The sequence below is a fragment of the Rhagoletis zephyria genome, unplaced genomic scaffold (assembly GCF_001687245.7).
Source record: "Rhagoletis zephyria isolate East Lansing unplaced genomic scaffold, Rhagoletis_zephyria_1.1 Rzeph_scaffold_00183, whole genome shotgun sequence".
Lineage (NCBI taxonomy): Eukaryota > Metazoa > Arthropoda > Insecta > Diptera > Tephritidae > Rhagoletis > Rhagoletis zephyria.
Window position 1 is genome coordinate 148,544 of NW_016157267.1, and position 13,610 is coordinate 162,153.

Consider the following 13,610-nt stretch of genomic DNA (forward strand, 5'->3'; position numbering starts at 1 on the left):
AGATAATAATGCTGAAAGGTTCTGACCGAATTTGTCAGTTGATCGTTAAAACGAAAATGGGATAATTTTAAAGGCACATTAGTAGCCATATCTACTTAATTTTTGTGAAACAAGGAAGGGTGCTTGGAGGAGATTATTTTATTATTGAACGGGTCATAATATGGTATCAAAAATATTTGTTAGAAAAAAACTTATTCATTCCGAGATAATTCATTTATATGTGAAAAATATTTTTCCTATACAAAAGTATTCAATAGTAAAAAAATTCCAAACTGGGGACAATGCACCAAGCGGATAATAAATTACCAAATGAACCACCTATTGCAACTGTGAAAGTTATCAGCTGTTTCGAAGACTGCAAGTTTTTGCAAATTTTGTAAACTGCTCAGAGTTTTTGCTGTTGGATGATTTTCTGTGGAGAATACAAAAATGCTCCTACCAAATTTACCTATCAGAAAGTCAGAATGGCGTAAGTTGCACTTTTTTACTGGTTTTGCGTTCAATAACTTTTTCTGGTATTTTAGTCTTCCCCTCAATTTCACTCGCTATGATTATTATTCTCTGGCTGCTAGTACTTACTGGACAATTTTACGAAAAGACCTATTATGACAGCATTTTTTTTTTATTTAAGTAAGAGTTTCGTTTTTTAATAAACACCTCGTATTTAAATATGGTACAAAAATATGACTATATTATTATGCACAAGAATTCAAAACTCCAAGTAAATAGAGTGTGGTATTTCGACATAATTACAAAAATATATCAAAAATGTCAATGTAGTACCAATGTACTTTTGGCTTCCAAAATGTACCAAAAAAGTACAATTGTACCATCAATTTCATCACTGATGGAGATATGTATGTATTTAGTTGAAATCAATCCCATACTCATAGACAGGCATGGGCAGAGAGTTAGCAGGTGCTAAAAGAGCGTAAGCGTCGCGTGTACGCAGTGTTGCCGTTTTGGTTACTTTTAACCAATTTTGGTTGTTTTTCTTGCCTGTGAAGTTGTTAAGATCTTTCCCGTTTTGGTTATTTTTTAATCTTTACTGTAGTTTTTAATTGGCATAGGCCAGCTACACCTCTCGAGGTTGAGGAGAGTAGCAGTAGCAGTGGCAGCCCCAGCAGTGAAACCAAATAAGAATATTTGGAATGTATGCATTAATATTACTGACATATGTATGTATTTGTTTTTATGATATACAGAATACATAATATACAGGTTCGGCTAAAGACTTCCTCAATCAATGCATACTTAGATAGTACTTATGTAAATACCTCGTATATGGGGAATCCAATACCACGTCATGTACATATGTACAATAAAGAAGGGATTTGGTTATTCTTTTTCCATTACTGCTTACTTTATTAATTTAAGTTAAGATTAATAATAATAATCTTATAGCAAGAAGGCTCAGTGAAAACACCATTCCACAGTTTTGAAAAAATCGGTTTTTTGCGCTTTTGTAAAATTTATTTACCGTCGTATACGCGGTACTACGTTCGGTGAATACGAGTATTTCGCGCTGAGCAACGATATAGTTTAATAAGTCCAATTTTTAATTGTTTAATCTTAAACTTAAAATATAGACATGCTCACGCTGATTAGGTATTTCATTGATTCTTACAAAGAGTTTTGTTTACGAAGATATTAACATTCATACATATGCATCTAATACGGGAAGAATGATTTTCTAAAATATGTATTTACGTATTACAGCCCTAAAAGGATTTACTTTTCAAAAATGCAAATAAAAATTGATTTTCTTTGGTTTGTAAACTTGTTCTATACGTACTATATAAAAGAATGTGTGATGACCTGAATTGTTAATCTAATAAAAAAAATTGGTTATTTTTCCTTACATTTGGTAAATTTTTCGTCTAATCTTGTTTAGAAAGTTCTTTGAGTGGCGGCAACGCTGCGTGTACGTATACAAGCGATTGGGCAGCGATGAGAACACAATAGAATGCTAAATGAATTAGGCACACTAACACATTCTCCCTTTTAGCTCACGCTTGTTTGTGGTAGTGCCCACCAGTGTTGCCGCGCCGTCTCAAGAAAATGTATCCCTGACCAAGCCAAAAATTTATCCAAATGTATCCAATTCTCTTTTTTTACATATACATCTCATAATTTGTAAGAAAACCAAACATTTTCATGAAAAAGACATAATTTAACCCATCTTAAGGACTTGGAATACATGTGCATAAAATGAAACATTTGTAATTTCAATTTATAAAGTACATTTTTTGTGCATAAGTATTTTGCAAAGTAAATATAATAAATAGCAAGTACACTCTAAAAAGAGCATGTAAAACTACTACTGAAAAGTATCTATTTTTCAACAAGAATCTGTATAAATATACGTATAAGATGTTCAGTATTTGATTTTGAACTTGAGATCTTTAAAATATACACATAAATACACATATATAGAATGTTTAAAATTGCAAAAATTTTCAAACTACAAATACATTTGAGTAGTCTACTTGCAAAGTGCGCTATGTAAAATTTTTTCGATTCTTAGTTTTTGGCGGATTACGTACCAGTATTTAAAGTAGTTTCATGTCCACTAACAACAGAGTGCAAAATCTTTTTATATTCTGAAAAAATAGCATCAAATGTTAAGTCTTCTTCCAAAAGTCGCTATCATACTTATTTATGAACTTTCAAAAGTATCAATCTTCTGATGAACTTAGAAAGCTGCTTTAGGTCGTATAGACTGTTAATGTTATCTTATGACATGTTATGTTATGTTACAATTTTATAAGGCTCCTATTTATCCAAATTTTCAGGTAATAATAAAAAAGATTCATTTTAAATGTTACTTGTTGTCGTAGTCGCTTTTGAAAATTTATGGCTTTCTATTATAAAATCACATAACGCTGTTTGCAAGTGGACTACTCATTTCCTACTAATAATAAACATTACTTTATTTTAAACATTTTATGTGTAATTTTGCTCTTCCGACAAATTCGTTATGTAAAAGTAAACAGGCAATGANTAAACAGGCAATGATTAATTTTATTACACGGAGTTGTGGTCGAGTTAGAGTAGTAGAGGAGGTAGGGATTACCTTTGCGGGTGGTTGTGTATCGAGCTCAATGAGCCCGTATGGTGTATAGGTGCACCTCAAGCCAACCACGTACTTCATATGCCTGTTATGCGAGAGAGAGAGATACCATGCATTAATTGGGGGACTCCATTGGAGGAGTTTGCTCAGCGTTGCCAGGTTGACGTTTTTAATGTCATTTGGACGTTTTTTCTATCCTGTTGACGTTTGGACGTTTTTTGTGTAAAAAATGACGTTTTTTAACTTCCCAGTGATTTTTCTTTGTTACTAAATCTTGCAAGAGGAACTGATTTTGAATTATTTTCTTAATAAACCTTTACACTCTTTGTGTTTTGCTGCAGCTGCTTCAAAAGATTTTTTTTGGATTCTTGGACTAAGAATCCCGTGTTCAAAGGCTGGTTGTGTAAACACTTGAGGTTACGAGGCTTGCTGTAATGTTTGCAATTGCACATTAAAAGCCGAATCAGGAAGAGCCGATCTATTGCAACACGCACGCTCGCAAAAGCATCAAAATAGCTGTGCCGCAAAAAACGTCAGAAAAAGTAGGCGACTTTTTTAAGACTACATTGAAAATGTAATGAACGCAAAAAAGACTGAAATATTGTTATGCTCCTTCCTAGCAGAACGTAATTTAGCATTCTCGACAACCGAAATGTCTACAAGAAACAAATATTAAAAATCAACGCCCCTTTAAACTTGCACATTATTGCCCTGAAATTTAATGGGCTATCTGCGTACTCAAAAAAAATCTAAAAAATCTCAATAAAAAGTTGAAAATCTAGCTGAAAATTTGCAGATTTTTTATAATTCTTGTACAGTTTTTGTGGATTTATATTTTGTTTGTTAAAGAGCTTGGCTTTTATGGAAAAATAATATATATTAAATAAACGAAAGAGAAACAGCCAAAATCGATCAAAATGTTGATGACTTAATCAGCTGATCACAAGTGTATGTATAAAATTATTTTTATATTAACGATCTCAAACCAGTTTACAATGAATTTTAAATGTGCTCTGTCGAATTGACATTTTAATATACCTTACGTACATATATACCTTTGTACACAATAAAAGTTTAATAAGAACAATTGTGGAGTTCCACACCAAAATGCTACATTTCCATCATAAAAATTGTTTCAGATTGGTGCTTTTACGGCAATCGTGTGATCTCAGCTTTACGTTTTGGTGCGATCGAGTGATTTCAATACGACTCAATAAAGGTGTGGTTGCTTTGTCTCGGGTCCTCTGTTAAAATATGGACACATACCAGTAAATGCAAGGAATTTGCATTAACATTTCGAGTTTTGGAAATGAAACGTTTTGGTGTGGAGCTCCACAATTTCTTCTACATTCATTTGAAAAAGACATTTTTGGGTAGGAAATGACGTTTTTTCAGACTAAGAGTGACGTTTTCTCATGACGAAGACCTGGCAACACTGGGATTTATTCAGGGATGCATTCATGCAGAGCCCCAGTGTGGTTTGTAAAACCGCAAACAGTCAACGACGTAGCGTAGGCGTAGGTTGACGCAGACACGTTCTACCTTATGGGATTCGCGTGTTAACGAAAACTCACCACCGCATGGCGTTGACGTTGCCATTGCTTCTCTCTTTCTCTATCAACAGTAAATTTTATATGCTGCTACGTACGTCAACCTACGTTTACGCTACGTCGTTGACTAACTGCGCTTTTCTGCATTTTCCGCATAAACAAAGAACAGCGAACACCCACACGCATTGGTGTGAAAATGAAAAGTACTGATTATGCAGCCCTGAGTTATTAAATATTTAAGTAAGCAACGAATAGAGAACAATGGCAGCACTATTTGCAAATTGTCATTTGACTTTTCTAGTTTTGCCGTTTTGTTGATTTTTTTTTTTTAATATTGCGCAAAGTATGAAACTTGGATTTATAAGGGTTTTGCTAAAGAATGAACTATATTTTTGTAAAAAATAACTCAAATTAAATAACCAAAAAAAAAATTGTGAAAACTTGTGCGACTAAATTTTTTTCGACAACTGTATGTATGTATGTAAATATTATATGCTCATTTTTTATTTTTCATTTGTTAACTAACTTTTTAGAATAGGTTTGGTTTAAAAAAAAAAGATGTATTACATTCAAAAATAAAATAAACAGAAAGACCAACAATATGTCAAAATACATTCAACATTTTTTTGTAAATAAGCAGATATCTACGGTTGGGGAATTCTACGAAATTTCGAGCCAAATCGGGGAATTTCATCGACGAAATCGGGAAATAGTCAAAAATGAGTTTGCTACCCTGGGCGGGACGAAGTTCGCCGGGTCTGCTAGTATTTAAATAAAACTGATCTGAAACCCAACGAAAGTTAAATGGTATTTAAATAACAATCCAAAATTAAACTTAAGTGCCGTTTAAATATTCATTTGAAATTGGCCCTTAATGTAATGAAGGGCAAGAGAATTGGGCGAGTATTAAAAAATCATTTGAACATGATAATGTTAGTATGTAAGTGGTTAAATCTTCACTCACCATAATTCCATGCCAACTTGAACCCAGCGCCTGTGCTTCCTACAATAGTACGGAACTTGATCCACATTTTCTCAAATGTGACTATTTTGTCCGTCCCTGTATCGTTGGAGCAATATAAACGAAGCATCCTACCACGTTCATTGTCCTGACGTACCTCTAGAAAATCTTGGTTGCAGTTCTCTGAAGATCTGATATCCAATTCTTGGACATCCAACTCTATATTATTGCCAGCCGCAGCTTTAATTTCCCACACACATTCTACATTAGATGGATAAGATTGCGGGTAGAGAGGGGAGGTCAATATGCCCCGCAAAGACGTAAGTATGCCTCCGCAAGAATTTTGTGTTACGCTATATTTGGCCGTAAATTCGATTTGCGAAGCGTGTACTTCCAAAGAGTTTGTGGGCAAAACGATGTTGGATCTATGATTTTCGCAAAACTGGTTTAGCGCGCTTTTATCATTTCCATTTATTAGCTTAAAAATATAGCATTCGGTTACGTTTTTATTAAAAGTATGTATGTATGTGTTCATTGTATATACATACATAAGAACATATGTATGTAATTGCATTTTTAAAAACTTACTCTCAAACCATTTTTACAATTAGACGCCTTTGAGCAGAAACACTCTAATTGTAATATATCCAAGAAAATTTGTGTGCCTTCGGAGTCAATTTTCCATACGCAATCTTCCTCTAATCGAGACTTCAGATAACCGTAAGAGTCCTTCAGATATCCTCCACAAGTCTTTTTTGAAAATAGAGGGAATAGAAATCATAAAACTTTTATTTAAAAATCTACATATGTACATTTATATGTGTAATAAATACATTTCCCAGCCAGAAAGAAAACGTACATTGTACGAACATTATGTTTTACGAGGGATTCTCGATCGGCGAAAAGTTAGAGAAAGGCTCGTAAACGAAACAAAAAAAATTTAAAAAGAAAGAGCCTTGTAGTAATTTGTCAGCACAAGAAAACATTTCCATTCGGTTAGAAATTTTTCTTGAACCACAATATTTTATAATACATAAAGTACTTGAAAACGAATTGTAAACGGCTATCATAAACGACTTTTTAGCCGGTTTTTCTTCGAGAAAATATCCAGTTACGCGCTCGTTGACGATGATTATGCTGGCTGGGTTTATACTCTAAATCAAGGTTGCTCAAAATTTTTATATTGGAAGTAATATCACAATACATCTACAAAATTTACATATGTGTACACTGCGATTTTTTTTTATTTAAATGAAGCACAAAAGTACAAGTTTATTTTTATTGTACGATTAGTGAGTGAAAATTGTTAACAATGGGAGTATTTACATATATGTGGAATAATACAGAGCGTTAAGAAGTGAAAGCGACCTGGTGGTAGTGTTGCCACTAAGATATTTTTTCCCCTACCAGAAACCGTACCAAAACGGTTTTGAGTGTACCAAAAAATTTTTTTTCCAGTAGATAACAAAAAATAAATGGTTTTTTCTAACTCGTTATTTTTCAATAAAGAAACAAAAAGTTTTAAACTTAAATTAATTTCACTGGATTAAAAATCCATCGATATACAATATTTTCTATTTTAGTCTTTTTTTGCTATTTTTTATTGCTATTATAACAAAAAACATAAAGATTAAATTTTTAAACTCTGTTCAAAACTCAGGAAAATTCAATAAATTTCCATGCATACTTGGAATATTTTAATCAGATTTTTTAGAGTTTTTTTCAGTATACTGTTTTGTGGCCCGATAAATTTTGAACGGGGGGTCCGACTACTTAGTAAGGGTTATAGTCCATAAACGCGGCCGAAGGCCGCCTACGCAAAAATAAGTTCTGCGCAAAAATACTTACGCACCCCTTTTCCGGCAACACAGAAAGGAGAATTCTACTTACAGGCCTATTCTGCTTGTTACCGGACATTTTGACACCGGACATTTTTGTTGCCAAATAATAACACCAGTTCTTGTAACCTCGATTCTAAGCACCTCGGTAATAATTTAATCTATTTGGCAATTCAGCTATGAAGTTTTGTATAAATTTTGTAATTATTCTTAAGCGCGGCCGAAGGCCGCCTACGCAAAAAGTTCATGTTTATATTTCGCTTTACAAATGTATGTATGTGCGTACATAATTTGGTTCTTTTTTCTTTTTTATACAAAAAAAGTATTTCAAAACCAATAACTTACTAAAAAATTGTTTATTGTAGCTTAAAATTATTGTAACCAATAGAGGTAAATATGTTGTACAAAAACACATAAACAGAAGTTCACAAAAGTTGATATAAAACTATTCTTCGATTTAAATAGTTAACTTTTTACTGCGCATGTTTATTTTACGTGGAGGAAGCATCGAAAGCCTAACCCCGTCAGTGTGAGACTTTAACCCAAACTAAACTTCCTACCGTGATGTACCGTTCCCCTCCCGGTACCACCGCATTTCGGCGGGATTATAACACTGTATGACTTGTAAGGTTATAGATCTACTCTCTTATTCTTCTTATTTGGCGCTGTAACCGCCAAAGCGATTTTGGCCGAGTTCAACAAAGCCGCCAGTCGTTTCTCTTCTGTACCAACTGACGCCAGTTGGAAATGCCAAGTGAAGCCAGAATACTTTCAGAGCTGGAGCGTCGGTGTCCATTCGAACGACATGGTCAAGCCAGTGGAACNAGTGCGTACATAATTTGGTTCTTTTTTATACAAAAAAAGTATTTCAAAACCAATAACTTACTAAAAAATTGTTTATTGTAGCTTAAAATTATTGTAACCAATAGAGGTAAATATGTTGTACAAAAACACATAAACAGAAGTTCACAAAAGTTGATATAAAACTATTCTTCGATTTAAATAGTTAACTTTTTACTGCGCATGTTTATTTTACGTGGAGGAAGCATCGAAAGCCTAACCCCGTCAGTGTGAGACTTTAACCCAAACTAAACTTCCTACCGTGATGTACCGTTCCCCTCCCGGTACCACCGCATTTCGGCGGGATTATAACACTGTATGACTTGTAAGGTTATAGATCTACTCTCTTATTCTTCTTATTTGGCGCTGTAACCGCCAAAGCGATTTTGGCCGAGTTCAACAAAGCCGCCAGTCGTTTCTCTTCTGTACCAACTGACGCCAGTTGGAAATGCCAAGTGAAGCCAGAATACTTTCAGAGCTGGAGCGTCGGTGTCCATTCGAACGACATGGTCAAGCCAGTGGAACCGCTGTATTTTAATTCGCTGCACTATGTCCATGTCGTTGTCGTCTGCGGTACTCGCCGTCGCCAACGCGTAAAGGCCCGTAAATCTTCCGCAAAATCTTTCTCTCGAATACTCCAAGAGCCACCTACACGGATGTTGTCATTGTCCATGCGTCTGCACCATATATCAGCACGGGCATGATGAGAGACTAATAGAGTGTGGTTTTCGTATGTCGAGAGAGGACTTTACTCCTGGATTGCCTACTCAGTCCAAAGTAGTACTTGTTGGCAAGAGTGATTCTGCGTTGCATTTCCATGCTGGCATTATTATCGGTGTTAATGCTGGTTCCCAAGTAAGCGAAATTCTCTACATTCTCGAAATTATAACTGTCAACAGGGACGTGGGTGCCAAGGCGCGAATGTGCTGATTTATTGTTTGATGACAGGAGATACTTCGTCTTGTCCTCCTTTATCACCAGACCCATCCGCCTTGCTTCCTTGTCCAACTTGGAAAAGGCAGAACAGACTTTGCGGTTTTTCTTACCGATGATGTCAGTGTCATCGGCCTAAGCCAGAAATTGTACACTCTTGTAGTTAATTGTTCCTGAGCGATTCAACTCTGCTGCTCTTATTATCTTCTCCAACATCGATTAAAGGAGCCACATGAAAGGAAGTCGCCCTGTCTCAAAACCCTGTTTGGTGGCGAAAGGCTCGGAGAGGTCTTTCCCAATTCTGGCAAAGCTGATGGTATTGCTCAACGTCATTTTACACAGCCGTATGGGTTTGAGGGCCCTGCAGCAAATCAAACTGGTTCAGAACTTGAGCTGAGCTAGCCTGAAAAGGGTCGGTACTGGTTCTTCATCTATCTCAACTCAATGCTTTCAACTGTCTTTTTTAACATGGCGATGTCCTACGAAGTGACAATTGTCGCCCTCTGCAGAACTTTTGAACTTGTTCTGAGCTGACTCTGGCTTAGATGGCTCTGAGACAGTTCATATAACAACAGTTCCTAGATAGTTCAAAAAGAGTTACNCGTATCGACTCCATCGTCAATGACTGGGGCCCGGGTTCGTCTTCTCCACTACTTTCTGTGCTTCTGCCATTCAAAAGGGTCGAAAAGTGTTCCCTCCATAATTTGAGTATGTTCTGGACATCGGTCTCTAGGTCGGCATGGTTGTTCCTACAGGAGTCTTGAAACCTTCCGAAAGTCGCTCAACTCTATGCTTATAATTTCGGGTGTTTTTTCTGTCGGCCAGCACTTCAAGCATTTTTCTCTGCACTCCTCTTCATACCAGTAATGAGCGGGAAATGTGTTTCCACTGCTCGCGTATTTCGCTTTGCTGAAAAGTGCTCTCTCACAGCAGGTGTGAGATTCGAGCGGCGAATCCATTGACCGTCTGTTTTGATTGCAGCTTTTCGACGTTGAACTTTCTTTGCACTATTGGGGCCCTTTTTTTGCTGCACCGAGGTGGGGTTGTATATTGGCTGCATTAATATAGTGGTGCGAGTCGATGTTTGGCCCTCGGAGTGTACGTATGTACATCTAAAACACTGGAAGCATGCCTTCCGTCTTTCACAACATGCTCGATTTGGTTTCCCGTTTTTCAATCTGGAGACACTCATGTAGCTTGAGGGATACTTTTATGCTAGAACCCAGTACTACATACTGCCAAGTTTCGGGCCCCGGTGAAGTCGATCAGTCTCAGCCCGCTGTATCTATTCTAAAAGATCCCTTCGTTGCCCACCTTGGTATTTAAATCGCCAAGCACGATTCGGGAGCAGCGCTAATATGTACGCTCCAAGTTAAGAGATCCTTAGATGCCTCGTCCTTCTCTTCCATCGGGGCATTAGCACATATGAGCGAGAAGAAGAAACTCGCTTTGGTACGGATTGTGGATAGACGTTCGTCCACTAGAGTGAACGCCGGTCTCTCTCCCACCACAAATCTAACACCAACTTGCGTTCCTTTACGTGGCAACAGTAGTAGACTTTGCAAGGCATCACGCTTACTTTCATGGATGGCGGTGACGTCATCCTTTATTTTCTCTAGGACATCAACCAGCCGGGAATTGGCACCTTCCTGATTAAGGGTTCGGATATTCCAGGTGCATACCCTCAAATCATAGTCCATCCTATGTTTGCCGTGATCGTCATCAAAAGAAGAGGGTATCATCCGAGGCATGTGTTTTTTTTTCATTGGGCAGGGTTGTAAAGTACCGGGACCCAAACCCAGCGCTCGCGGGGTGTTACGCCCTCCCACTTTAACTCGCTCCCAAACTATATAGTTTTCGTTCGCTACCCAGAGGATTCATAGATATAAATATCCGGACGTAGTGAGCTGCGATTTGAACCGTAAGAAAGCGAATCACTTCTGGCCACTCCCAAATGAATGACAGTCAAAAGCTTTGCAGTACTGGGAAATGTACAGAACGTAGTGGTCAACTCATATCAACTAAATGCTGATGTATGTTTTAAATTCATAGCTCTACCCGGATTCCAACACTCGCTATCGCTAAAACTCCAACGCCAAAAAGTGCTAAATGATCTTTAGCAATTTTCAGCGATTTTTTCGATTCTATCATGAAAATGCAACTCTAAAAATCGTCATTTTTGGCTATTTTTTGACAAATTTTAGCGATGAACAAAATGAACCCGGATAAAGTGAGTGAACTGTTTTTGACAGCTCAAACAGCTAATGGCGATTCCAGCGTTTTTTCCATCGCCAAAAATACTTATTTTTCGCTTAAAAACCTGCAAATTTGACGACGACAAATATTCGGTGCTAAAAAGTAAATCAACAAAAAATAGGTAATACTTAGATTGTTGTTTGTTTAAAATAACCGATTAAATAAAAATTGTTGTAATTCATATTAAAAATGGAAAACTGCAACAATAGAAGGGTGACAAATGAGCAAAAATATATGCTTGTTCAATATTTGGAAGAACACAGGGAATTTGCTCATGACAGGTATGGAAAAGATTTTCTCGTAAATGAAATCGTTGAGATTCCTTTTTTTTTTTTTGAATCCGTGAATGACACCGCGTGNAGTTGAGGTTCCTTTTTTTTTTTTTTGAATCCGTGAATGACACCGCGTGCAAACGTTTGCTGGNATTCCTTTTTTTTTTTTTGAATCCGTGAATGACACCGCGTGCAAACGTTTGCTGGAGCAGTGGAACCATCTTGCCGAGAAACTAAACGCCAACGTCAACCAACTATTTTTGATGCGATCACCATTAAAAACATCCTTTGCACTGCCTTTAATAAACATTACTGTTGGATAGGAACGAATTTTCATTTCACGCGGTAAATACGAAAATCGTGTACAAAGAAGTTTTCGTGCTCGTATATTCAGGCCATGTAGTTCCAGAGCAACTTGCCCGAAAATTAACTCAGTGTGTTTGCNAGCTCCGTGTGTTTGCAATAACCACACCAGTGTTCATAAAATATGACCATAGTCCTTCCAAGAAGCGATTGGTATATAATGGCTAGCAACTTAAGAAGCGGCTTGCATAGTGAATTAAGTTTAATATTTATTGCTGGTTTTAATGAATAGCATTACAGCAGTTTTTTGTATTTATGGTTGCAACAAAATACTTAATTAACCGACTTGTTATCAGTTTACAAACACTTTATTTAATTTGCAATCCAAAACTCTTCGATTGTACTTTATTTATTTTATTAATAAGTTATATGAATTTATAATAAATCGGTCAAAATTATTGAAAAGTTCTACTTACTCTTATTTTCACTATTTATCAGTATTAAAATAAAAACAAAACTTGACAGCTGCCCTTCCTGCACAGCGCTCCTGGCGGCCGGATAAAGTACTAAAATTTAGGCTAAGAAATTTTTAGCGACAGGGTGGACAGAATTGCGATCTTCGGAGTTCCCCAAAAGTTCGGATAAAATTTTAGCTTAAGCATTTTAGCAGATTTTAGCATTTTAGCGATAGCGAAATTGTATTCCGGGTGCTGTATAGTAAACCAAATAGCCGGACTACATAGACGTTATTCAAAATAAAAAATAAACTTTTCCGCATACTCTGTAATATTCCTCCNGTATTAAAATAAAAACAAAACTTGACAGCTGCCCTTCCTGCACAGCGCTCCTGGCGGCCGGATAAAGTACTAAAATTTAGGCTAAGAAATTTTTAGCGACAGGGTGGACAGAATTGCGATCTTCGGAGTTCCCCAAAAGTTCGGATAAAATTTTAGCTTAAGCATTTTAGCAGATTTTAGCATTTTAGCGATAGCGAAATTGTATTCCGGGTGCTGTATAGTAAACCAAATAGCCGNCGCGATCTTCGGAGTTCCACAAAAGTTCGGATAAAATTTTAGCTTAAGCGTTTTAGCAGATTTTAGCATTTTAGCGATAGCGAAATTGTATTCCGGGTGCTGTATAGTAAACCAAATAGCCGGACTACATAGACGTTATTCAAAATAAAAAATAAACTTTTCCGCATACTCTGTAATATTCCTCCGCAATTTTGTAAGGTAAACTGAGAATTTATAATCGTTTGTAATGCGATAAAAGCATACAATTTGCAACCCTACTGAATTACTACAAACTACCTTATATGAATACGCCCTAGGCTAATCTAGTACATTTAAGAACTAAGAATTTACGATATTAGAATGCGACCCTGTCATATGTATGACAGCCACGATTGAGAGAATACAAAGGTTGCGCCGATCTCGGACCGCTATTCCTCTCTTAACGAATTTTACAGAATNTGTATTGAGAGAATACAAAGGTTGCGCCGATCTCGGACCGCTATTCCTCTCTTAACGAATTTTACAGAATCGTTGTTTGCATGACGTCACACTTGTGCAACTTGTTTACGTT

General features: G+C 36.5%; 1 protein-coding gene across 1 annotated transcript in view; it reads right to left on the reverse strand.

The window, feature by feature from the left end:
• Cubn2 (Cubilin 2) overlaps positions 1 to 13,610 on the reverse strand; it is a 364,924-nt gene that overhangs the window by 123,728 nt on the left and 227,586 nt on the right. The window contains exons 13-14 of the mRNA XM_017609025.1: positions 6,173 to 6,334; positions 5,588 to 6,062 (exon numbers count right to left, since the gene is read on the reverse strand). Coding sequence (XP_017464514.1) covers positions 5,588 to 6,062; positions 6,173 to 6,334 — 637 coding nt within the window. The remainder of the gene's footprint in view (positions 1 to 5,587; positions 6,063 to 6,172; positions 6,335 to 13,610) is intronic.